Raw genomic sequence first — 23,642 nt, 5'->3', positions numbered from 1 at the left:
CCAGAGTCTACTGGATGAAACTCTGGTCCAACCAGGCTTGTCTTGTTTTGGCCATGGCTCTGGAGCTTTCTCTGTGTACAAAACGTTTTGCAGTTTCATGCAAGCTGCCAAGCTGCTGTGAATTACTTCTATTCAGATCAAAACAAAGCTCCAGCAATAGATTTATGTGACTGGTAGCAGTTCCTTCCCTAGACGGCTGAGGCTGATTGTATAAAGACTAGATTAATAATTGTCTAGAGAGAAAGCAAAGGCATCTGTGCATTTGCATAAGAATGTTCAGGGCTGGTTGCATATTAATACCAAATGTCTGTAGAATATATGCCCTAGGTCTGGCACATGGCAATCATATGGAAAGGTTACATTCTTTGTTTATGAAACCCTCAAAAGGCATAAGGAGTTGGGTTGGTCCATGTGAAAACATATCACAGATGCTGTGGCAAAATAATTATGTGTTAGCATCAGGAAAAATAGCAATAAAGTGTTCACATCTGTCTGGAACACTTTTTTGTGTTGGCTGTGAAGAGTTGGTATGATGACGGAACCTTGAAATCTGCACTTAGCAACAGCGATAGCACTCAAAACATCAGCTTTTTTGCACATATTTACATTTGCAAAGCCAGCATCTTTGGAATAAAGCAGCTATGACTTTTGCCTATTGCAAACATAAAAGCCATTTTTTTGTTCTAACGGTCTATGCTATTTGTAGGGCAGAGCTAGCAGGCAGGAGAATACTTTTGGGATATCTTTTCCCAACATCTTGTTACTTAGGAATTAATCTGATGAAAGCTTTCCTGGCATGAAGATGGAAATGGCTTCAAGTGGTTTCTTAAGGCAACTGCGTCATGGCATGGTGAGGTGGTAAAGAGTAAAAGGTGGCCTGCCGACACCTGTTGAATGTGTTCAGATTGCCAGTTTTGTACTCTGTTGTCACACCTACTCTCACCATTGTGTAGCATAGTCGCTCCCTGTTTGGTGCCTGCTCTTATTCCATGCCAGGGCAGGTTCCAGGATTTGTGAGTGCTGCTGGAGGGAGGCACACCCAGTGTGGTGGAAGGAGTGGTTTCTCTGTTGCTCAGTTCCCTGCACTTGAATTGATCTGGGAGTGGTGTCGGTTGGTGCTCGGAAGCAAACTTTCAGTCTGCTGTGCAGAGTGGGCCTGTAGCGAATGGGATTTCACACTTGTGAAGGGTAAGCTAGGAAGAGGATGAGAGGCAAGGACTGTGGAAAGATGGGATGTTGGTAGATGGAAAGAAACATTTGGGGAGGGGTATTTGGTTTGTTGAATTTTGATGTTAAAATAGAATCATAGAGTTGGAAGAGACCTTATGGGCCATCCAGTCCAACCACTTGCCAAGAAGCAGGAAAATTGCTTTCAAAGTATCCCCATCCAGCCTCTGTTTAAAAGCCTCCAAAGAAGGAGCCTCCACCACACGCCGGGGCAGAGAGTTCCAAAGCTGAACAGGAAGTTCTTTCTAATGTTTAGGTGGAATCTCCTTTTCTGTAGTTTGAAGAACAACCTCAGAAAAGTTTATTTTGGGGATGGCAACCTACTGGAATATCTCAGCCCAGCCATCAAAAGGATAGCTGTTCTAGCTGAGGGATAGTGGAGCTGTCCAAAAGACAGTAAACACTCAGTTAACTGGTCCCCATGAGGATTGGTAGACAGCAGATTAATGTAGTTTCTGGTTGAGTTACGATTAAAAAGAAGTCTAATACTATATCCAAAAATATAGTATTAGACTTGATATTATTAAAGCAAATTAAGATAAACTTCATGTAACATGGTGTTACATTTCTGCTAAAATTGATTTTATGTCCATATTTATTTAAAGTATTATTCCTTCAATGTTTTGCAAGTTCCTTAAGAGTTCTAGTTGCTAGAGTTCTGGTTAACTGAGAGTCTACTGTAATAACCTTTCCTAGTTCTGTTCCTAGTATTAATGATACCTTCACTTGCTGTAGGCAGGAGAAGAGCTGAATGTATCAGAACGACTCATAGTCCAGTACAGGTTTCCTTGACTTTGTTTGTATCTGGTTTCCAGTCTTTCCTTTCCTGTTTTCTAACCAAATGTCATCTACTTCCTTTTTAAGACAGTGATTAATTCTTCATCATTTAGTTTTGAATTTTTTGAATGTGCTTTGAATGTGAATTATCTTTGCTGGATTTAGTAAAACCAATAGGAAAGTCCAGTAGGTTGGTTAGCAGACAACTGTATTTGGGGCCAAAGTATTTTGGATCAAAGGGGTCCTCTCTATGGAAAAAAGGGGGTCAATGCTTACTAGGAAATGTAATTACTTGTATGGAGTGTTCCCTTCTTCAAAATTACTTCTACCATAAACTATGGTAAGAACATGTTGCCAGGCATTAGATCAATTTTATGTAAGTTGTAAAGTAAGGCTATTCTGCTCAAGCATGGCTTCAAGTGCTTACATAACCTATATTCCCGGAGTCTTTCTTTTCCTCTCTTTTCTAAAGGCTGTACTCACCAAGTGTCAGAATATAGAAGTTGTGTTGCTGTGCAGATCCTTTCAGAGAAAGTCTTTTTGTGTATAGTTCAAAAGCAAACCACAATGTGTGCTCAATAGAGAACATTCTGACCCAGTGTATGCTTGGAAAGCTACAGTATATGTTCGCATTTGTTCTTTTTCAAGCATGTATTTAAAGTTGCCCAGATGCAATTGTTAGAGACACACTTATAAAAATAGATAGATAGGTAGATACCGCCACCCTTCTGAAGATCAGGTATTTTGTTGTTACATAAATGAAAGATGCAGGTTGCATGCTTTTGAATCAGTACTTCAAAGTATCCCCTGGCATTGTTCAGGTTGCAAAGGGTTTTCTTTTTTACCTGGATTTTCTCTTCCTCTCTGTTTCTTTCAGAAACATTTCTCAGTGTTTTGACTTCTCAAAAGAATAGCGGGAAACAGTGCATTGGTTTGTATTGGCTTTTTCTGTAGGCTCTGTGTTTACTGAGGATGCTTAGACAAGGTGAACAGTGAAAAGCGAGGGTGAAGGAAAACTGATTTCAGGCATGGAAGCAAAAAGCCTTTGTTTGTGACGCAGGTTGCCTTCCTCAGCTGCCACTGGCCATATTTCAGTGTGATGAATTCTGGTGTCATTCCTTGGCTCCGCTGAGCTTTTCAAATTAAAGCTGTAGAAAGGTAACCTTTCCAACGATAAACCTAACCAGGAGACGTTGACAGAGTTTGTTTTCTTGAAGCTGAGAAGCCATTCCATTGTGGCAACTTGGTGATTCTGGTGGTAACGTAACTCAGATTTGCTCCTATTTTTAACAGCTTTCCAGAAAACTTTAAAGGTTGTTTGTCACCTGACAAATCTGATTGTGTTTGTATTCTCGAAGTCTTTCATGACTGGAATCACTAGGTTGTTGTAGGTTTTTTGGGCTATATGGTCATGTTCTAGAAGCATTCTTTCCTGACGTGTCACCTGCATGTATGGCAGGCATCTTCAGAGGTTGTGAGGTCTGTTGGAAATTTTCCTAGTTTCCACAGACCTCATAACCTCTGAGGACACCTGCCATAGATGCAGGCAAAACGTCAGGAGAGAATGCCTCTAGAACATGGCCATCACTGCAACAACCCAGTGATTATATTTGCTTTTTCTAAAGATTTGCCTGCTTGCTTCATAATTTGGATACCTTAGAGATATAACTTCTCCATGTTAGGTCCTTACAGGACACTCTAGATCAGTGGTTCCCAACCTATGGGCTGCGGCGCAGCAGTGGGCTGCAAGAACAAAAATTCAGTCTGCAAAACTCCTTCCTCTTTATTTTATTTTATTTTATTTCTGCTCCTTTCCACAGAGCTGACCAGCCCTGCCCCCTTTGGTACTAATGTTGGAGAGTGGTCCCTGGTCAAAGTGGTCCTTGTTTAAGTGATCCCTGGTTTAAGTGGTCCCTGGTCAAAGCTTCATGGCTTCAGGAAAATAAACTCTGTCAACTTCTCTTGGTTAGGTTTATCATTGGAAAGGTTAGGTTTATCATTGGAAAGTGTTATTATTATTTCCACAGCTAGTCAAAGTGGGCCCTGGTCAAGTGGGCCCTGGTTAAAAAAGGTTGGGAACCATTGTTCTAGATCATAAGTGGTTGATTAATAATGTATTTAGTTATTTAAACAATTCAATTAATATTTAATCTGAAAAGGTAAAGGTTTTAAAATTAATTTCCAATTTCTGAAACTGACAATAATGACAGTAATGTGTTAATCCAATGAGAAACATCAAACTAACAGCATTTGGCGTTGACACAATAAAAATAACAACTTTTTTTGTTTTCTGTTGTAACATGAATTGGTTCTTTGACTTAACTTTTAGCATGTTGTTTCCAAACTCTGGTTCATAGTACTTATATTGGCCATAAAGCAACATAGTTTTCTGAGCTACCTTTAAAAACAACAAACAGTAATATAAAATATTTAAAATGCCATTAAAACTAATTCAGCATAAAAGTTTGTTGAAGTGTGAACAGGAGGGGGAGAGAAAGAGGGGCGTTGAGGAATAGAGCTCTAAAAATCAATTTTACAGTATAACTAAAATACAGAACTTGCAGTCAATAAGATTAAAAGCCTACTTCATTTTTAGTTCAAAGATGATAAAATCCTGAGAGAATAGGCACTCACCTGACGCTGAAAAGATCAGGCAGTAAACAGTTTTCTACTACATTTTGAAGGTTAATTGGAGCTAGTCAGATGCAGGTAATGTGTCAGCAAGATTGGAGATACTAGTGAGTTGAAGGAATACTTGAGTGAGGCCCAGAGAGCTGGAAAGAGAGGGTCTAGTTTAGTACCTGGTTCAGTGGGTGCAGGTCATTCCAACCTGGTCACATCTGACTGGCAAGACATGGAGTTGGTGGAGCGGAAAAGCAAGCAGTTGTGCAAATTAAATTTGACATTAAAAGGGGCATACATGCAACAGTTAAATTAAACATTTCACTGAAGTTCTGCCCAACAGTTCTCCTGACTGTGTGCAGGAATAAAATTGAAGACGGGTATATATGGGCATGCATAGCATTTAACTCTCATCTCCTAGTGTCTTTGGCCATATGAAAATATGTTCAACGCCCAAAGGTTTGAATATGTTTTTAGAGGCTGAGCATCCCTTACCTGGAATTCTGAAATCTGAAATACTCCAAAATTTGAAATTATTCACATGAGTGAGCTGATAGTAATGCCTTTGCTTTCTGATGTTTCAATGTACACAAACTAAAAAGAGAAACCGTAATCAGAAATATGAAACATTTCTGGTTCTAAGCATTTCAGATAAAGGATATTCAACATGTAGAGGTCCCATGTTCAGGAATACTGTTAAGGATTCTTACTCCTGCATTCAGTGGAACATAGTTACAGAACCTTGTTAAGATCATTAATGCTGTTATTGTGTGCCTTCAGGTCATTTCTGACTTATGGCAACCTTAAGGAGAACCTGTCACAGAGTTGTCTGTGGCTGAGAATATGTCTTGCTCAGGGTCATCCACTGGGTTTTCATAGAGATCTAACTCCCTTATGAGTGTTCAGAGATGTTGGAAGTAGGACCTATGCATACAGTCATATCCTTAACTCCAGCATTACCCCTACAACCTGTGAGTCCCCAGGTGTTTTGGCCTACAACTCCCAGAAATCCCAGATAGTATACCAGCTGTTAGGATTTCTGAAAGTTGAAGGCCAAAACATCTGGGGACCCACAGATTGAGAACCACTGATTTAGGTGAATGCATGAATAGAGCTATGGACAAAAAGGTGAGACCTCTTTCAAGGGGCTAGCGGTCAAACAGTGAACACTCTACACTGGTGGATCTCCAAATGTTTTGAATCCTAGCTCCAGAAACACCAGTCAGCACTGTCAATACTAAGAGATTCTGGGAGTTGGAGTCCAGCTGCCCAAAACAACTAAAGTACGAAAGGGTGTAGATTGTTGTACCATTCATAGTTTGTATACAAGAAGGAGCAGAAAGGTAAAGTTCTTCTTGATAGCATGTCAGTCTTTTAAAGTGGTGGTGGTGGGTGTCTCAGTGTAAGCTGGATTGTTCCAGAGTACTTGAATATAGCAGAAAGCAGCTAGAGAAAAGTAACCAGGAACCTGTGCAATTAATAGTTGCATGGGAGGACTGAGGCAAGGTATCACTGGTGGGAGAATAACAGGTACTCCAACTTTAAAGCAGTTTAGACCATTGTTGAAATAAAATGTTTGTGTTCCCATGACCAAAGGCTCTGTTTGTGTTACTATTGATGGAAAGTAGATTAAGGAGCAGCCAAGGGAAGACATGGCAAAATGATAATTAGGCATATTTATTGATTGGGGTTTGAATCAGTTGATGCTGAAGCAGAGGCTGAAGGACAGTGGGTTTCAATCTTTGGCCTTGCATATACATTTCCAGAGGCCCCCACCAGCGTGATTAGTGGTGACTGATTTTTGGAGTTGAAGGTCAAAAGTGTAAAACTAAGAGAACCATTGGGTTCAGTGATTTATCGTTGCGTGCCTTCCATTTCTTTCCAACTTATGATGATCCTAAGATGAGCCTATCATAAGCTGTTCTGAGGCTAAAAATATGTAACTTGCTCAAGGTCACCCAAAGGGTTTTCATGGCTGAGCAGAGATTTCAACCATGTTCTCCAGTGTTGTAGTCCAATGCTCAAACCACGATGCCACAGTTGCTCTGAATCAAGTGTTACTAGGCATTACAATGCGAGGAAGCAATTCAGGATGAACTGTAGTGCTAATTTCTGGCAAAAGAGCCATTCACATTAGTAAGTGAATAGGCTGGAGCTGGTCGGATGCTATTCAATGGCTGCTACACAAATGGTTGAATCAAGCATGCTCCATATCTAGAAGACTTGCTTCTGTTAAGCTACAAGTTGCCTTGATCCCACTTTGTTTCACCTCATGCTTTGATAGCATGGTTGGCAATTACAGGTTATTAATTGCTGGATTTGTGTGTGTCCAAGGGGCAATTTCATAGATAAAGAATGCCGTCATAAATGATGTCTTGGAAATGGTAATTAAAATAATTGCCGAAATGACTTGGCTGCTGTCACCATATGATCTGACTGTTTATATTGATTGATTGCCTGGAGCAGAAGAGTTTAAAAAATAACTAAGTTCAGTTTAATCAGTGAAGTGCTAAAAACATATTGGTGGCATAAGTTTGGGGAACAGAAGGTACACTTAGCTGCAAAGGAAATCTGAAGGGACAGGTAGTTCTCAGCCTTAGGTGCCATTAAAAGGGCAGAAGGTTTCATTTAGTGTTTCTTCTCAGAGGTTTTCTGCCTTGAAGGGCTGGCCCAACAACATTTCAGTGACTAAAGCCATTCAAGTACTGGGAGCGATATAGTAAATTAGTTTTCTACTGAAGGGAGCACCAGACTTTTAACACAATGAAACTCTAGTCTCTTTTAGTGTTGCCTGAAGCTGATCTAATTTGTTGTATTCAACAACTTACGAGTATGCGTGAGATTGCATTTAAATGAAGTTAATGAATATGTGAAGCTGCCTTATAATTGAACAGACAATTATGGTTTAATAAGCAAGGATGTGAATGAATAGCACGCAGTTTATATAGCCCACTCATTTTTCCTTTTATTCTCTCTTGAGTAAGAAAGGGGATTGCATTTTCTGTGATGTGATCCCAGGGCTGTGCTTTATGCCCAAGCAGGTCATGCTTCATGGGCAGGACATCATAGATCCTAATTTGAAACTGGATTATAATACAAGGAGGCATATGATTCTGGTTTGTTTAGGAAATGGAGCCATTATCTCTCTTTCTGATAGCCGTAGAAGCTCTCCCTTTCCTAGTTAATCTGTTTGCCAGAAAAGAGGGGCAGAATGAAGAATTAAGCATGTAGCTTATTTACATCCTATTTTTAAAGGCCATTTTTGGATTAAAGTGGTTTACAGAAGTTATGTAGACTACTGCAATGTGCTCTATGTGGGGTTGCCTTTGAAGACTGTTCAAAAGCTTCAAGCAGTCCAACAGTCGGCAGCCAGCTGACTATCCACAAAAGGTGTGACAACAAACCTTCTTCTTCTCCTCCTCCCTCTCTTCCCCCGAGTGGAGCCATTGAATGTAGTGCCTGGAGGTGGGGGTGCCTTGATGCCCTTGTTTTTAGGCATGTTCCTGGGGTTGTGTAAGGTGCTGATTCAGAAAATTGCCTTGGATAGATCACATCATATTATTAAATATGGTTTTCTGTGGGTGAGCAGGTGGTGACTACTGGATGGCATATGTTCTGTATCAGAAACTAGAGCTGATGTGGTCTATCTAATGCAATTTTCTGAATCAGCCCCCCAGATAACCAAATCAACTCTAAAGTTGACTAAAAAACTGATTCGTAACACGTTTGGCACTAATGTTGGAGAATGGTCCCTGGTCAAAGTGGTCCCTGGTTCCAAAAAAAAAAAAAAAAAAAGGTTGGGAACCACTGCTTTATAGTCTTGGAAGTAAGAGATATTTCATATATGCCTGTAGCCTTCATTCTTGCCACAAACTGGGGGTATTTTGGGGTGATGGTGGTACAGGAAAAGAGCTCTTTCCAATGATACAAGTGGTGCTCTGGCAGCATCTGTGAATAGAAAACAACATATTGCTTTGAATGTTTCTCTTGGCTGCTTCACGTAACCACACTCTTTATGCAGCAATAAATGTCAACTCTGCCCCTTTGTTAATAGGCACTACCCATGTACAGTAGATTCAATTAAGATAATTGCGGAATATATGCCAGCTTTTTCCAGCGTCAGTAGATGCCCTTTCTAAGGTATGCATGGAAACTCCCACTGTATGGGGAAGTAAGCAAAGGGGTGATAAATTCTATCCCTTTGCACCCAAGCTCACAGGTATGAACCAAAATCAAGGCAAGCTTACAAACTTCCTGCCTTCTAGAAACATGGTTCATTTGGAGCCTTTTTCACTCTATACTTATGGCACTATATTCCACTTTAGCTGACATGGAAACATACTGTGCAATCCTGGGATTTGCAGTTTAGGAAGAGGGATTGTAAATTATCCACCAGAAAGCACTGACGCACTACCAAGTGTACATCTACACTGTAGAATTAATGCAGCTTGATACCACTTTAACTCTCCATGAATACCAAGTCCTCTGGGTGATATTTCAGAGGAAGGGACTGCCAAAATTGTCTCTGAATATTCCTTGCCTTAGATCACCATAAGTAGACAGGTAACTTGAAGACACATACATGTTTGAGGATTAAATCTGTACGTGCAGAATGAAACCTAAACAAGCAGTTAAATGCCCGTTGAGCAAACAGACCACTGGTACAAGGGTACACTTTGCTCTTAGCAGAGAAAGGGCATTAACCAGTGAAATCTAGCCAACTCTATTGTTCTGATTTTTTAAATAAATGACTGGCATTTCACAAGGCAGTCACCTATGTGCATGTGATAGAGCAATTTAAACAGATACGTTTTTCAAAAACAGAGAGGCTTGAAGATGGCATAGTATCTTGGTTTGTTTTCCCTCTATTCAACATAGTTGTCTTTAGCTGAAAGTAGAAAATACAATCAATTCCAGACTTCTTGGTTTATTCTTCCAGTCACTCTAAAGGAGGAGCGGAGAGGCTGTATGTGCATCTCAGAAGTTCATATTAAGCTGACAGATGATCTTATGAACCCCACTAAAGCGTGTCTAGCAGCCTTTTCATTCAGCATCTATGGACCATTTCCTCACAGATTAGAAAAGTTGCCTTTTGAATTGCAATGGTCAGAGTCTCTCCCAGGTCAGCAAGCTAACTAATACTTTTTGGCAGTTTTAGTCCAAAGCAGGTAATTTTTCCAAACTCTACACATCCTGCATGATGGCACAAGTCCACCGGCTGATTGCATGAAGGCATTTGTAACTATCTGAAATCTCATGTGTATTCAACTTATATGAAGTTCACAAAAATCTTACATTCACACACAGAATGGAATGGGCATGATGTGAAGTTACATTCAGCCACATTCCCAATGTTCAACTGCCAAATATTCTATTTTTTAAAAAAATATCCCGATCTCATTGTGCTGGCATCTCATTGTGCTGGCATAATATGACAGTCATCATCCAAATAGTGCATAACTTTTGGATGAATAATGCCTATCACTTTATTCAAGCTGAATGACCACATTCTCATTACTCAAAGATACGAGAGGCCTTCTAGATGCCAGAGGTTGGGAAATTTATTTTTAAATGACACCTTCCAGAATCTCATAGCCAGCTTGCAGCCATGGTGGCTGGAGAGTCTGGGCAATTTTGAGATTTTTCCAAAACCCAACTCAAATGAAATAGAGCCTTATTATCTTTTCCGAATCACACGAGTTATTTGGAAGAGTAGTGGGGAGACTTCTAAATATTGTGTAAGCTATTTTGGTTTTTATTAGACTCTTTGAGATGTACCAGCAAGTAAGGCACAATATTGTGGTGTATGTTCGTGTATTAAGAATGTGGCTGCCTCTGAGTCCATCCAAATGATTTGTGATCTTTCATTCAAATATCCCATTCCGCTCTGGTGAAATTAAGTATAAGATGAACCTTTTTAGTAGGAGCATCAAAAGCAAACTTATTATAGGTAGACTATTGGACTATTTAGCCATTGATTGGAAGCCATTATTGATTGACTGGAAGCCATTACTGCCATTACTGCTCAGTATTCCAGGCAGGATTCTTTCCCAGCTCTCCTTGGAGCTCCTTGGTATTTTAGTAGTAATCCATCCAAATAATAGCTAGCCTGAATCCTGTTTAGCTTCTGAAATAAAATGAGATGGATCCAAAATAGCATGATGGTGTGGTACTTTGTTTTGTTAGAAAAGTCAGGAACTCATGCTAATCTACTGCAAATCACTGAAAGATCTATCAGGAAATGTCAGGCTGCCTCTTGCATCACACTGATCCAGGAGATTTGCAGAAGAGCAGGTAGTTGCCAGTAAAAAGGAACTGACATTCCAACCAAACCACAATGTGTGGGCTGTTGTATACAAATACAAATGCCCTGGATAGAAGTGAAAGCAGAATACATAGTTTATTTTCTAAGAGCTGATTGCCTCCCAGATTTGAGAAAGCCATAAGGGAGCAACAGAACAAGAATGGCTGAAGATCTTGGATACATTTTTGTCTCATTGAACTGTAAGAGAGTAGCAGAACTGTTGGTTGTGTTTTCAGATGAGGTTGTTTCAGATTAAACCGTTGCTAAAAGCTTGGCAGTCACACTCACCTGGAAGTTGGCCATGCAAAAATAAAGGTACAGTGTGTGTTTGTAATAGTGGAGCCCAGTTTTAACAGGATTCATCCTGTCTTCAGTAGGAACAACCTCCCTGTGATGGCATCTCCACTGGCTGCCAGTCTGCTACCAAGCACAATTCAAAGTGCTAGCTTTAGCTTATAAAGCCCTAAATCAGTGGTTCTCAACCTGTGTTTTGGCCTTCAACTCCCAAAAATCCTAACAGCTAGTAAACTTGCTGGGATTTCTGGGGGTTGTAGGCCAAAACACCTGGGGACCCACAGGTTGAGCAGCACAGCCATTTGTCTATCAGCTGTCTTGAGACTGAAGTACCAGACCCAGAGTGCATCTATACCAGGGGTCCCCAAACTAAGGCCCAGGGGTCCTCTAAGACCCGTGGGCCAGATACGGCCCTCCAAAGTCATTTACCCGGGCCTCACTCAGGGTCAACCTAAGTCTGAAACAACTTGAAAGAACACAACAACAACAACAACAACAACAATCCTATTTCATCAGCCAAAAGCAGGCCCACACTTCCCATTAAAATACTAATAAGTTTATATTTGTTAAAATTGTTCTTCATTTTAATTATTGTATTTTTTGCACTACAAATAAGATATGTGCAGTGTGTATAGGAATTCATTCATTTTTTCCCCAAATTATAATCTGGCCCTCCAACAGTTTGAGAGACTGTGACCTGGCCCTCTGTTTAAAAGGTTTGAGGACTCCTGATCTATAATGTGGAATTGATCCATTGTGACACCACTTTAACTGGCACATTTTGATCCTGAGGAATCGTGGGAGTTATAGTTTTACAAGGTCTTTAGCCTTCTCTCCCATGATTTCATAGCATTGTGCCAAGGCAATTAAAGGGGTGTCAAGCTGCATTCATTCTGCATTGTAGTTGCACCTGAAGAGTGGTATCTTGAAGATAAAAGGGTACGGTGAAGAACATAAGCCCAAGGAAATGGTTTCATCACACCCTGTGGCAGGGCCATAGCCAGAAAAAAAATTGGTGTGTGTGTGTGTGTGAAAATTTTGGGGGAGTTTTTGAAAATTTTGGGGGGAGGGGGTTGAAACCTGCCTCCTAGCTCACACTGAAGCAAAGAGCACAGCAGGGGGCAGAGCAGCCTTCAATAGCCTGCAGCTCCGCCCCTGTCAACCACCTCCACCAAGTCTGGCCTCCTTAATGAGAGCATTCAACACACACACACCCAACTTGGTTGCTTCACTACATCGGTTATTGCTGCAAGTAATGACAGTGTGAATAAATTGTCAATATTTGCTTGAGATAGTGCTTGCAGTTCTGGAGGGACTCGTAATTTTTTGCATCTCATAGACTTAGCATGGGGATTTGGTTAACCAGTTAAAATTCATGAGTAAACCAGGTTTTTTTTGTTAACTAGTTAAAATTGGGGGGGGGGGGGTTGAACCCCTACCCCCCCCCCCCCCCGGCTACAGGCCTGCCCTGTGGCTTGTAACCTTTCTAAATTCTGCTGTAGATTAAAAAATGCAGCTTTCCTTTTTTAAAACAGAGATGTGTGCTTAGTAATCTTGAATATCTCCCCCAAAGAACAAAGCAAATATTTTTTCTGGTAACATGTTACACCTCAGGGAAAAAGTATTGGGTTTCCAGTAATTTCTGACCATAAGTGAACGTTCATGTCCAAAGGCTTTTGTGGTTTGGGTTGAGGAAACACATCTCTTCCTCTTTTTCTCCCTTTGTTTGTCAAGTGAAATGGATCTTCTCTTGGTTGCTTAGAACTGAGAACAGAGATTTTTGATGGCAACTTTCTGCCATGTGGTGCCTTCCAGGCGTGTGGGCTGGCAAGACTGGAGATTGGGAATGACAGGAGTTTTAGTCCAAACCATCTGATGGACACTGTTGGGGAAGCTTAGCACTGAGCTGTATTTACATTTGCTTGTATTTGTATTTACAATGTTGTCATCTTAATTTATGACTGTGTTTTCTATTGTCTCACCTCTCTCTTTTGCTTTATTTAAATAGGAGGAGTCTCGTGTCCTAAGAGTCAAAGTTGTAGCTGGAATAGATTTGGCCAAAAAGGACATCTTTGGAGCCAGGTATGTATGCTGCAGTTCATATTGCTTGTCTGATAGACAGGATAGTAAAATGTTGATGTGTTAGCAAGCACTTGCATTTCTAATACAGTATAGACTGAATATCACATAGTCATACTGCTTGGAACCAGAAATGTTTTGGATTTTGGAATTTTGGGGGCTTTCACAATATCAGTATTTGCATATGCATGGGCATAATGAGATACTTTGTAGATGGGAGCAGGGACAACCAGTAAGAATTTTGAGAACATTAGAGAAATACCTTCTCTGGGGGTACATCCACACTGCAGAATTAGTGCAGTTTAACACCACTTTAACTTCCACGACTAATTCTATGGAATTATGATAGTTGTAGCTTTGCAAAGTCTATGCTCAAATAGTGGTACTGCAGCACGAAATACCATAACATTGAGCCATGGCAATCAAAGTGGTGTCGAACTGCATTAATTCTACTATGTAGTTGTACCTTTAGTCTTTCCAATGTTACAGGTAGATCTGGAGGAAATGTAGAAGAGGGCCTTTTTCGTGGTTGCTCCAAGATGCTGGAATTTCCTTTCTTGAAAAAATAGATTAGCTCCTTTCTTGCTATACTTTCAGCAGCAGTAAGAAGACTGCTGACAGATCTTTGCGAACTGATTGTTTATACGGAAAAGCATTTAAATAATATGCTATATATTGGCTACATTTTCACTTTTTAATGGATTGACTTAATTGGTTGTATAATGTGCTGAACTTCAAGTTATTGTTGCCTCTAATTTATTTGAATTAGTTTGATTTTATGAAGGTGTAATTGCTATGAATTTTCAACTATGGTTGTTCTAATAGTCATAAGCCATTTTGAGTCCCAAACTTGGAAAAAGGTAAAGGCAGCATATGGTTTTAGTGATGCAAACTTTCACCTGTATCTCTTCTAATTTTTCTAAGGTGCTTTGGTCGCAGGTCTGGGGGTGGTGGGGGGAGCAGGATATAAATAAGTGCATAGTGAATAAGAGCTGTCCCCCCCCCCCCCCATCATTTTTGTTCTTTGATGTTGGATGGTGGGTTATATTTAGCTCCAATTTATATGCCATGCTATTGTATACACTTGTGTTCTGCTTTGGCAGCTGCAGTTTCTCAAAAAAACTCAAAGGTTTTCCTTCAGCACCTTAAAATGTCTCCTTTGCTGATTGTTGAGTAATGCAGAAATGTGTTAAACTGTAAATAGGTACTAACTGGAGCTAGTTACAGGGAGCAGTCAACCCCCTGTTCAAACAGCTTTATTGGCTTCCAATAAGTTTCCGGTCCCAATACAAAGTGCAGGTTATCACCTATATAGCCCTAAATGGTTCGGGACTTGCCTATCTTCGTGATCGCACCTTCCCCTATGAACCAGCATGTACTTTTAGATCATCCGGGGAGGCTCTTATCTCACTTCCATCACCCTCACAAGCTCGGTTGGTGGGAATGAGGGAACAGGCCTTCTCTGTGGTGGCCCCTCGGCTCTGGAACTCCTTCCCCAGGGAAATCAGACAGGCTTCCACTCTCCCCATTTTCTGCAAGGAATTAAAAACTTGGCTGTTCCATTGTGCCTTTGATTAGGCAGTTCACCACAGAATTTCCCAACCTATCCAACTCCTGCACTTTAACAAGGTCCCTTTCTGGCACTTCTAACACTTTAATAGCCTAAGGACCTTTGCTTCCTAGTCCAGCCCTCCAACTGTCACACTTTCTCTGGCTCTTCTTAGGATTAATTGCACTTAGTAATTATGAACCAAACTCAGCAGTTTATTTGCTCAGCCATGATTGCTTTTAATTGTTTTTATAATGTTGTCTGATTTTATGTTTACTGATGTTTGATATTGCTTGTGTTTCGATGCTTATTGTAACCTGTTTTGTTGGGCATGTCCCTCTGTAAGCTGCCCCAAGTCCCTTCGGGGAGATGGAGGCAGGGTATAAAAATAAAGTTATTATATTATATTACTATAAATGTAGGGGACGGATCAGCTATAAGATAACTTGTGCAGCATTGCAGCTAAGGGTATTTGCTGGGAATGAGCTCTTTTTCAGCCCTTCGCTGATCTGTGAATTCACCCAAAGGACTGATGTTACTTACTTTTTAAATCTCATGTGTTGCATCAAGATAACAATATTGATCTAGTTTATAGGGGCATTGTTAGGATTACTAAGGATGCATCTACACTGTAGAATTGATGTAGCTTGATATCAGTTTAACTGCCATAGCTCTGTGGTATGAAATCACGGGAGTTGTAGTTTCACAAGGCCTTTGGCCTTCTCTGCCAGCCAAAGAGGGCTGGTGACTCACCAAATTACAAGTCACAGCATTGAGTCATGGTAGTTAAAGTGGTATGAAACTGCTTTAATTCTACAAAGTAGGAGACACTCTTAGTTAATATATATGAAGCATTTAAACAGACTCTGTGAATTAGTGAGCCCTTGAGATCCTGCTTTAGGTGAGGAAAATGGGATATCATCATCATCACCATCATCATTATCATCGGCCACTCTCCACTTTGAGAAATGTCAATGCCATTGATTGATTGATTGATTGCATTTATATTCCACCCTTCTCACCCTGAGGGGGACTCAAGGCAGAGCACAACATATATACAGCAAACATTCAATGCTGGAAAATAAAATAAACTATAAATATACACAAAAACTAAAATCAGTCATCTACACTTTGAAATCAATGGTTTAAAACCATCTCAGATCAGCAATACTGGATCCGATCAGCACGGTAAAGTTTTCTACTGTTACCTTATTGTACTGTCCCAAAGGCTTGGTCCCACATCCAAGTTGGCCTATTTGATGCGTCCGGACAGTCTTCAAAGGCAACCCCATGTAGAGCATGTTGCAGTAGTCTATCCTACACATTACAGTAGTCTATCCTGCCCTGAGTCCCCCTCAGGGTGAGATGTAACGAGAGCGTGGACCACCATGGCCAAGTCTGACTTTCCAAGATACTTGCGCAACTAGCACATGAGTGTTCATTGTGCAAAAGCCCCCCAGCCACCACCGAAATTTGAGATGCAAATCTGTGCCTTCAGGGGGACCCATCCAGCGCAGGCTGCAACCCTATACCCTGTTCGGACTTGCAACTGACCAGGAGTACTCAGTCTTGTCTGGATTCAACTTCAATTTGTTCGCTCTCATCCAGAGCATCATAGCGGCCAGGCACCAGTTCAAGACTTGGGCAGCCTCCTTAGTATCTGGTGAAAAGGAGTAGTAGAGTTGGACGTCATCTGCATACAGATGGCATTGAACTTCAAAACTCTGGATGATCTCACCAAAGACTTCATGTAGATGTTAAACACTTGTGTTTATGTATTCTATTTATTCTTTCACACATTAAATATTCTCTTGAATTTAGTGATGCCCATCACCAAATTTAATGTGAATTTTAGGTATAACTGCATGGATCTGGGTGTGCCACCTGGTGGCTGGTGGGGGGGGGGGGGGGCTATCTATCTATCTATCTATCTATCTATCTATCTATCATCTTTGTGTGTTCCTTCCTATTATGATTCAGTGGACAGATTTGCTCTCAAACATTTTCCTACTTTCCTGGCTTTTATAAAAAAGTATTTGAGAAGCCCGTGGGCATAGTGTTCCTTGAAGGGCCCTCCTCTTGTTGCCTCTTTTGTTAATATCCTGTCTTGTTTAATTGGATTGTTTTTTAAAAATGTAAAAACACTTAATACATATGTTAAATGAATTTAAATGCCCAAGGAAGCTAAAGATGTGAAGGAGAGACTAATAAAAATTTTCTTATTTTAGAAAGTAGTCCAAAATGTGTCATCTGAGAAATATTTATCAGCTTGGTTAAAAAAAGAAAAAGGGACAGTGTGCATGAATTAGTAAATTTAAGTAAGACATGAGCAGAACTAGTACAAAATTTGCATATATATGCACGTCATTTTAACTTGCACATAGAAAGTAAACTGTGATTCTATTACATTTCACTGTTTAAGAATTTATTAATTTTGTTTACTTTGGTCAGAAAGGCCAAAGCAGAGGCTGGATGGCTATCTGTCGGGGGTGCTTTGAATGCAATTTTCCTGCTTCTTGGCAAGGGGTTGGACTGGATGGCCCATGAGGTCTCTTCCAACTCTTTGATTCTATGATTCTATGACCAATAGGAAACAGGTCTGTGCATGAAAAACAAGAAGTTTTTTGCCATGTAAAGATATGGCTCAGACCATAAAAAAATCTGAAGGAAGAAAATGTGTCTTTGTGTCTTCAAGTTACCTATTGACTTATGGCAACCCCATTTTCTTAGGCAAAGTGAATTCAAGGGTGGTTTTGGTTGCCCCTTACTTTGTATTTATTGGTGGCTGAGAGAGTGAGTCAAAGCCTATGTACGTAATCTGAATTTGATCAGATTTCTTTAGTCTTCCACATTAGATAAATGGAATTTATGGTGTTGTTTGCAAAAGACACCATTAATTAGACTCAGTTACAGCGAATAATTGTTTTCTGTTGTTTTTTTTTTACATTGAGAATCAGCATTTAGATCTTCTTCGAACACGAGGTATCAGTGTGCGGAGGAAGGTTTAGAGAACACGATCAGACATGAGGATGAATCAGACACTCAGAATAACTGGGGAGAGATTTTTTAATGCAGCATTTCAAGTGACAAAGCAGCAAATTGGTGTTTTTTATTGAATTTGTCTCCATCAGAGAGATTGTCACTTTATATTTGGAATTTGGGAATTGGATATCAAATTACAAATGATTCAAAGTGCTTATCAAGCACTCATCAAGAGGCACGTGTGTCAAAATTGGCACACGTGTATTTCTCAATCACTACTGACAAGTAATTTCTAAAGAAGTATTTACTGCATTTTGTATAGGCCGCTTTGCATGCACTGTGTCTTTGTACTTGAATTACTACTTGGTTATTTTTTAAAAAATGGGATTGGCTTTTTGAAAGACTGGGGACATATACTCTTGTTGGGTTATTATCATATATACTTGTGTATAGGTCAACCTCATGTATAAGGTGACGGCAGGTTTTGGGGTCAAAGTTATGGATTTTGATGTGACCCATGGATAAGTTGAGGGTCATATCAAAGAGAAGGGAAAACAACAAGACTATTATTTATTTATTTATTTATTTATTTATTTACAGCATTTATATTCCGCCCTTCTCACCCTGCAGGGGACTCAGGGTGGATTACAATGTACACATATATGGCAAACATTCAATGCCAATTAGACATACAACGTATACAGACATACACAGAGGCTATTTAAGTTTTTCTGGCCACCAGGGGAGCTATCGCTTTCATCATCCATATGCGACACTGATGAAGTACTTCCCTGCATGCTTTGCTGGAGTGCTTTTTGCTGGAGTCTTTTTATGGCCTCATAAATTAGTTAAATTAGACTCCCCACACATAGGTGGTACCTAATTTTCCTACTTGACAGATGCAACTGTCTTTCAGGTTGCAAAGGTCGGCAACAAGCTACACAATTGGTCGGACACTCACTCCGACCCGGGCTGGCTTCGAACTCATGACCTTTTGTTCAGAGTGATCTTAATGCAGCTGACACTCAGCCATCTGCGCTACAATCCCTGCCTTTTCCCCATCCAGGCAATAAGAAAGGGCAGAAGTGGCACCATGGTGAAGAGAGAAAAGTGTTTTTTTTTTAGATCCTCCCAAGATGGGTTAAACCAGGCATGGGCAAACTTTGATCCTCCAGGTGTTTTGGACTCCAACTCCTAACAGCCTCAGGCCTGTTCCTTTTCCCCCTCAGCTGCTTAAGTAAGAGTTGGAGTCCAAAACACCTGGAGGGCCAAAGTTTGCCCATGCCTGGGTTTAACCTTCATCTTTCCTCACTTTACTCAGATATAGTTCCTGTTTTTGATAAGAGTTATGGCATGTACTTAGATTGACCCATTTATAAATCAATCCAGGTTTTTGGGGGCAATTTGTTGACTTAAAATTTTAGATTTGTACATGACCTATTTCTAGACTTATACAGTAAGTGCACTCCACCCAAATATCAAAAGAAAGTAAAGCAATGAATAGATTATGAAAAGAAGGAAGCTTTAGTTAGAATTAGTCCAGTGGCTTCTAGGTTTAACTGAGATCTTCAGAGCAGATTGGTATATCCAGATTTGCCATCAACCGGTGACGCAGCAGTTAAACCACTCAGCTGCTGAAGTTGCTGACCAAGAAGTTGGCGGTTCGAATCTGAGGAGCAGGGTGAGCCCCCACTGTTAGGCCCAGCTCCTGCCAACCTAGCAGTTTGAAAACATGCAAATGAGAGTAGATCTATAGGTAACACCTTGGTGGGAAGGCAATGGCTCTCCATGCAGTCATGCCAGCCACATGACCTTGGAGGTGTCTACAGACAACACCAGCTCTTTGGCTTAAAAATTGAGATGAGGTCCACCCCCACTCCAAGTCAGACACGATTAGACTTAATGTCAGGGGACACCTTTATCTTTACTAACACTGCACTTTCTTTCCACTAGACTTTGTGTCATATTTTGCATTCAGCAAGCATCCTGCTTTTGTGCTGTGTTTTTTAAAAATAGTTCTTTGAATTTTCTGCTGCATATTTGGAATATGTGAGCCGATTTAATGTTCCCTTTTTACTCCCCCAGCTACCTGAAAGGTACAACTTCCAGGGAGAACAAATGAAGACTCCCACAGTGAAAGTATTATTTGTGTTATATTAATTCTAATATAATTTAGCCAAAAATTGTGAGCATTAGACTTGAGTAAATATGGTAAGTCCATATAGCTATTTTAGTGCTACTTCATTGTGGCTGGAAAAAATGGATCCATGTTACTCATTCTAGTGATACCAGACCAGCCCGCTAACCCAGAAGTGAAAAGAGACATGACAGACATGTTTAAATACTGGAAGGCATTTGGTCTATTCCACTTCTGTCCACCGTGCTCTCTTCCAACTGGGTTGTTGTAGGTTTTCTAGGCTATATGGCCATGTTCTAGAGCAGGGGTCAGGAACCTTCGGCCCTCCAGGTGTGGTGGACTTCAACTCCCACAATTCCTTGAGGCTCGGCATTCGCCCCAAAGGCTTACCTTGGCCTCAGTGAATTGTGGGAGTTGAAGTCCACCACACCTGGAGGGCCGAAGGTTCCCCATGCCTGTTCTAGAGGCATTTTCTCCTGACATTTTGCCTGCATCTATGGCAAGCATCACTACCTCTGAGGATGCTTGCCATAGATGCAGGCGAAACGTCAGGAGAAAATGCCTCTAGAACATGGCCATATAGCCTGGAAAACCTACAACAACCCAGTGATTCCGGCCATGAAAGCCTTCGACAATACATTGAACATCTCTTCCAACTCTTTATTTTATTTATTTATTTATTATTTAAACTTATATGCCGCCACTCCCCTGGGGCTCGGAGCGGCTTACAAGAATAGCTAAAATCTAACAAAGTTTAAAAGCAATTTAAAACAATTTAAAAACAACAGTATCAAACATTAAAAGCCTGTCGGAACAGGTATGTCTTACATGCCCTGCGGATATATCAATGATGCTATTATTCTTTTGTCATGCAGAAGATGCAGCTAGTTTGTTTTCTGCTTCTCCAGAGACTAGAACATGAACCAGGTTAAATTACAAGAGAAGATACTCCACCTAAATATTAGAAACACGTCTTAACTCTATGAACTGTTTCTGCAGTGGAACTGACTGTCTTAAAGACTTCTGGATTCTCCTTTTTTGCAAGTCTTTAAAACAGGTTGGATGATTGTCCTTAAGGAGTGGTTTAGTTATGTATGACAGTAGATTGGAATAGCGGCAATTCTAAGACCTTCTGTTTCTGTGAATAATGTGTTGCCATTTTTATCACAATATACTCTAAATACACATGAATGATGTGTATGGTAACGGCCGACAGGGAGCTCTGGCGTGGGCTGGTCCATGAGGTCACGAAGAGTCGGAGACGACTGAACGAATGAACAACAACAACACATGAATGAACTTTTAATAAACCAGAATCCATATATCTTTGGAATCACATTGCTTTCTGCACAGGTGGATCTTTATCCTTTGTAACATGGTCTGTCCCTTGGATGCCATTTTTGAAGATTTGTAAAACTAGTTCCTAGCAGAGTGAAGTCTATTGTGAAACCATACCTGTATTACTGTGCTCACTGCACCTTTTAAAAGCAGATAATGGACACCATTTTCAACAAGGCATTCTCTCTTTTCTTTGCTTGTGGGTGGAATGACTTAAGAGGATGCCTGTTATGACACACATGTGCATCATCCAAAAACAAGAGTATATGCTCCTTGCTTCCAAGAAATTGTTTGTGCTCATATGGAAATGTGTGCAGTTTTAATTTGTCTTCTCGCTTGTCAATCGTAACTGTCTTGAGATATCTGACGGTTGTCACACAGAAAATAGAGCAGACTCGTTTTCTGTTGCTTCAAGAGGGTAAAATTAGAACTGATGGGTGGAATTTATCAGGAAGCAAGCATGGGCTAAACACTCAGGGAAACTTCCCAATGGTATGAGATGATGGGAAGTGATATGAGCCAGGCTCCATTTTGCAGGATAGCCATCTGTCAGGGATTCTATAATTGCATCCTGCACTGAGCAAGATTGATGCCGTTCAGAAGGAACCTGAGCCTTTGTGAGCTTCATCTGTCCTGTTTCTCACAATTCTGAACCAGAAACTCTTTTTCAATTGAAAAATTGATTGGGGATCTGGAAACTGTTGCTTTCTGTGTTATTGAGGTGATAAATTCATTAAAAAGTTTACTTTTCACATTAAAGGAGCTATCCAAGGTTCTGAAGCTATTTAGGTGAATAGGTTCAGCACCTTAACTCCTTTGGAGTGAAACCTGAAACCTGGGACAGATTCATCACCTCATAGATGTTGGCACCCCTAAACTCCATTAGTTTGGAGGTTAAAACACTCTAGCATGACATGTTTTAGACAGGGATGTCTCCTCGAAGGCTTCTGAATGTGCAATTCTCCACGTATGTTGTGTTTTTAACGAGTGTGCCTATCTGTGCATGTTTCAAAATGATTCCGGGAGGACACAAAAAGAATATGTGGAATGCATCTGCCCCATATGTTCTCTCCTAGTCTAAATTAGGGTTTCTTAAACTTTTCCTATTTTTTTTTTGTCATGTCAGGAGCGACTTGAGAAACTGCAAGTCGCTTCTGGTGTGAGAGAATTGGCCGTCTGCAAGGACATTGCCCAGGGGATGCCCAGATGATTTGATGTTTTATAATCCTTGTTGGAGGCTTCTCTCATGTCCCCACATGAGGAGCTGGAGCTGATAGAGGGAGCTCATCCTCCTCTCCCCGGATTTGAACCTGTGACCTGTCGGTCTTCAGTCCTGCCGGCACAAGAGTTCAACCCACTGCGCCACCGGGGGCTCCAACTTTTCCAGTTGTAACCCCTTTTCGCCTGAGAAATGTTTATGTGACCATAGCTATATCGCTATATAAAATATGTATGAATATCAAAGATTTATTGATAACAAATCAGCATTTGCAAGGCTTGCTAAACTGTCTGATTTTTCTTTTTCAAAAGTACAGCTGAAGCGTCTTCTGCAGAGTCCACTGTAACCACTGCACAACAAATTTGTGTAAATGTCTAAAACAGCCACTAGATCAGTGGTTCTCAACCTGTGGGTCCCCAGATGTTTTGGCCTTCAATTCCTAACAGCTGATAAACTGGCTGGGATTTCTGGGAGTTGTAGGCCAAAACACCTGGGGACCCACAGGTTGAGAACCACTGCACTAGATGATGTTTAGAAAACTTTCACTGCTGCCAAATTTTTCAGGACCCCAACATTGAACTAAGGGGACCCCACTTGGGGTTTGGACCCACAGTTTAAGAAGCAGGAGTCTACATAACCAGCACATAATATGGGTTAAATTTAATATTAATCCTGTCTAACATAGACCTATTGAGTAGATCCAACTTGAGTCCCACTGATTAATTAACTAAAGTCTCTTTGATTTCAGTGTGTCAACTGCAGATCAGATCACGGTTGGATTTAGCCAAATATTTTGAAGATATTTTAACACTTCAGTCTCAGCTATATGAGGGTCAGTGGTATATTGTAGTTGGGGCATACAATTGTGACTTTTAAACATATGGACTAAATGTTTCTAACACTATGTGACTTTTCTAAGAGGGATATGTGAAGTGTGTTTGAATATAAATCAGTATTAAAATAGGCATCCAGCATGAAATAATGGTTTGAGCATTAGACTATGACTCTGGTGAACAGGATTTGGATTCCTGCTCAGTGATGAGACCCACTGTGTAACAAAGTATAAGGCACACATTCTCAGCCTCAAAGAATCCCCAGTGATAGTCGTTGCCTT

At 40.5% G+C, this 23,642-nt stretch overlaps 1 protein-coding gene across 3 annotated transcripts in view; it reads left to right on the top strand.

Annotated features, from left to right (window-relative positions):
- NEDD4L (NEDD4 like E3 ubiquitin protein ligase) overlaps positions 1-23,642 on the top strand; it is a 304,699-nt gene that overhangs the window by 79,337 nt on the left and 201,720 nt on the right. For all 3 annotated transcript variants that reach the window (XM_060761330.2, XM_060761329.2, XM_060761328.2), the window contains exon 2: positions 13,233-13,306. In XM_060761330.2, the coding sequence (XP_060617313.1) occupies positions 13,233-13,306 (74 nt within the window). The remainder of the gene's footprint in view (positions 1-13,232; positions 13,307-23,642) is intronic.

Source organism: Anolis sagrei, chromosome 2, assembly GCF_037176765.1.
Source record: "Anolis sagrei isolate rAnoSag1 chromosome 2, rAnoSag1.mat, whole genome shotgun sequence".
Classification (NCBI taxonomy): Eukaryota; Metazoa; Chordata; class Lepidosauria; order Squamata; family Dactyloidae; genus Anolis; species Anolis sagrei.
This window is presented reverse-complemented; position numbering and strand designations above follow the sequence as displayed.